Source organism: Schistocerca nitens, chromosome 1 (genome assembly GCF_023898315.1).
Source record: "Schistocerca nitens isolate TAMUIC-IGC-003100 chromosome 1, iqSchNite1.1, whole genome shotgun sequence".
NCBI classification, from domain to species: domain Eukaryota; kingdom Metazoa; phylum Arthropoda; class Insecta; order Orthoptera; family Acrididae; genus Schistocerca; species Schistocerca nitens.
This window is the reverse complement of record NC_064614.1, coordinates 590,495,269-590,498,223: the sequence shown is the minus strand read 5'-3', so window position 1 is coordinate 590,498,223 and position 2,955 is coordinate 590,495,269. Positions and strand designations below refer to the sequence as shown.

General features: G+C 34.6%; 1 protein-coding gene across 1 annotated transcript; it reads right to left on the bottom strand.

Moving 5' to 3' along the window:
• Nucleotides 1-1,123: 1,123 nt before the first annotated feature.
• On the bottom strand, nucleotides 1,124-2,260 carry LOC126261740 (uncharacterized). Its single transcript, XM_049958569.1, has 4 exons — nucleotides 2,155-2,260; nucleotides 1,862-2,067; nucleotides 1,593-1,723; nucleotides 1,124-1,436 (listed from the first exon to the last, which is right to left on the bottom strand). Exons 1-4 carry the CDS (start codon nucleotides 2,258-2,260, stop codon nucleotides 1,124-1,126), a joined length of 756 nt encoding a protein of 251 aa, XP_049814526.1.
• Nucleotides 2,261-2,955: the final 695 nt, after the last annotated feature.

Sequence of the window (2,955 nt, the reverse complement as noted above, 5' to 3'; positions counted from 1 at the left end):
ATTATCATTAAACAATGTGATACACTTAGTATGGCTTTTCAGTTCACGTAACAAGTTCCTTAAATAAATGTCCTCCTGATAGGATTCAAGAAGAGCCATATACTTAGTCCCTGTGTTAGAAAGAGCAACAGTCTTTTGCTTAGCACTCTGCCATGACACTACAGAATCACATAGCTTAAAAATAAAACCAGTGTATGCTTTTCTGTCTAAAGGACAATTTGATCTGCATCTATATAAGACATAATTCTAAATCTTCATTCCTAAACTTTAGAACATATTTCTTAGTTTCCTTCAGATGTTTCAAAATTCACTTAGCACATATCCAATGATTCAATGTTTTTTAGTATAACGACTATTGAACTGGTTTAAGTAGCTCACACTGAAAGAGACATTAGGTCTTGTATGTACTGATAAATACATTAAGCTGCCTATTAGGGCTTGACAAAGTACATCATCAGTTTTGGTTTCTTTTTCATTTAGAAAATCAAGTTTAGTTTCAATAGGAGTGTTTACAGTTTTGCAGTATTAAACCTTCTCAATAATTGATCAATATAGTTCTCTTGACTTAAAGCTAACACTCCTTTAACTTTATCATATTTGATTTCCATCCCCCAACAATTTTTAGCCTTCCATAAATCCTTTACTTCAAACACTGAATGTAACTTACTTTTCAAAAATTCAGTGTCACTTGCGTCATTTGAAAAAATATAAAAGCCATCAACATGCAAAACTCTCATAGTAACTAAGCCTTTATCTTTATGTTTTGTAAACGAGCAAGGGTGTAAGTCAGATCTTTTGTAACATGATTTACTCTTTGATTCCACACTCCGGATCATTGCTTTAAACCATACATAGCCCTTTTTAACTTCAAAACTTTCCTTTTATCATTACAAAGATTTAATCCTTAGGGTTGTTGTAGGAAAATATCCTCTTTGAGAATACCATTTAAAAAAGCAGTCTTAACATCAAGATATGTTGTTTTCAACTCTAGTTCAATGGACCAAGCTGTTAGAAGGCTAAGTGTTGAAGGCCTTACCACAGGAGAAAAGGTCTCGTCATAATCAACTTCAGGTTTCTGAGTGTTCCTCTTGCCACTAGTCTGGCACAATGCTGCACTTCACCTTCACTGTTGACTGAACGCCCACTTAAACTGCACTATACTTGCACTTTCTGGAAGATTTACCTCTCCACAAGCATTGTTGTCTTTAAAAGTTTGTATCTCTTCACCCATAGCACGTTTCCATTCTTCTGCATCAGGTCTGCTAAGGCCCTCCTGCATAGTTGTTGGGTCCTCAACTTGATCTGAAGTTCCAGCAGAAAAATAAATCTCATCACCATCAATTCTTTTATTTGGTTTGAGCTGCCTTTGTGATCTTCTAATACTTTTTACTTCATCTTCTTGTGTAACACATTTTTTATCTCTAAGGTAACTGCTTCTTTTGAGACATCATGCTAGTCCTTTCTTAGTACAGTATCAGACATCTCATTTTCTTCATCATCCCCCACCGAAATGGTGATTTCTTCAGGACTCTTATTTAAGTTTTTGCATCATTAATATTTTCTATTATAGTCACATCTCAACTTATCATTACATAATTTGTTTCAGGGTCATATAGTCTATAGCCTTTGTAGTATTGCTATATCTCACTAAGATCATTTCTTTTACCTGTTTATCCAATTTGTTCTCTTGAATTTGAGAATATGCACCATGGCCGCTTCCAATCTGAGACGATTAATGTTGGGTTTTTGCCAGTCCTTAGTTCATAGGGTGCGCTATTCCCTAAATTTGAACTCATATTTTGCAAATATACTGTACTATTTTATCAAGTTTACCATCAAATTCAAATAGTAAACATCTTGCCTTTTCTACAACAGTTCTATTCAGCCTTTCTGCCAAACCGTTTTGTTCTGGTGTATAGCTGTTGGATAACTGATGTAGAATAGCATGTTTTTTCAACAAACTGTCGAAATTCACACAACAGAATTCTTTTCCATTATCTGTTCTTACTGTTTTGATTTTCCTTTCTTGCTGATTCTCCACGGTTTTCTGATATTCTTGAAATTTTCCTTAAATTTCGTTCTTTGTCTTCAGAAAATACACAAAACCCATTCGGGTGTAATCATCTTCCAAAACGAGAAAAAACTTTGCCCCACCTACTGAGATAATTTCCATTGGTCCATACAGGTCTGAATGTACTACTTCAACTGATTTAGAGGCTCTAGTGCCTCCAAGTAGAAAAGGCTGTCTTATTTGATTCATTCATTGCTACTACACAGTTTTGCTTGCTAATGTTAATGTTAACGTCTTCACATATCATTTCTTCTACAGCACCGTTTTTCCTCATTTTAATTATATCCTTTGAATTTAGGTGACCTTATCTTCTATGCCAATCAGACGGTATAATCATTCACAAAAAATGACTTCTTCTGTCAATAGATAGCTTGTACACACAGTTAATCAGATCTAAAGTTGAAACTAGTTCATTATGCTTGTTATAAATATTACACTGATCACTATTAAATTCAACAAAATTTCCTTGTTCAATCAACCTGTCCACAGAGAGAAAATCTGTAGTTAGTTCTGAAGCACACACATTTTTACAGTAAAATCAAAAGAGTTCTTTCTGACTGCTGTTGTTAAATCAACGGCTCCAGACCACAACACTGGGATTTCTGTGTGATTTGCAGCCATCATTTTTTGCATGTTAACATCATTTACTTTGTTTTTCATCCAGTCTTCATTTTCCGTAAGATGCTCACTAGCACCCGAATCAACATACCAGTCACTCTGTCAAAAGAACCACTTATAAACACTGCACTGAAAACATTTGAAGTTTTGTTTTGCCTTGTTTCATTGTCATTGTTAGTGCACTTACTTTTAAAATGTCCTGGTTCTTTGCATTTATAGCGAACAGTGTCCTTCCTGTTTTGATTTTCCACTGTATTTCCATTTCA

Excerpts from the sequence above, each read along its gene's own strand:
- LOC126261740 (XM_049958569.1), bottom strand. The coding sequence starts at position 2,260 with ATGAATCAAATAAGACAGCCTTTTCTACTTGGAGGCACTAGAGCCTCT. Across the intron at positions 2,068-2,154 it reads AATGGAAATTATCTCAGTAG|GAAAATTTCAAGAATATCAG; the intron begins GTGGGGCAAAGT and ends ACGAAATTTAAG. Across the intron at positions 1,437-1,592 it reads ATGACCCTGAAACAAATTAT|AAGCAGTTACCTTAGAGATA; the intron begins GTAATGATAAGT and ends ATGTCTCAAAAG.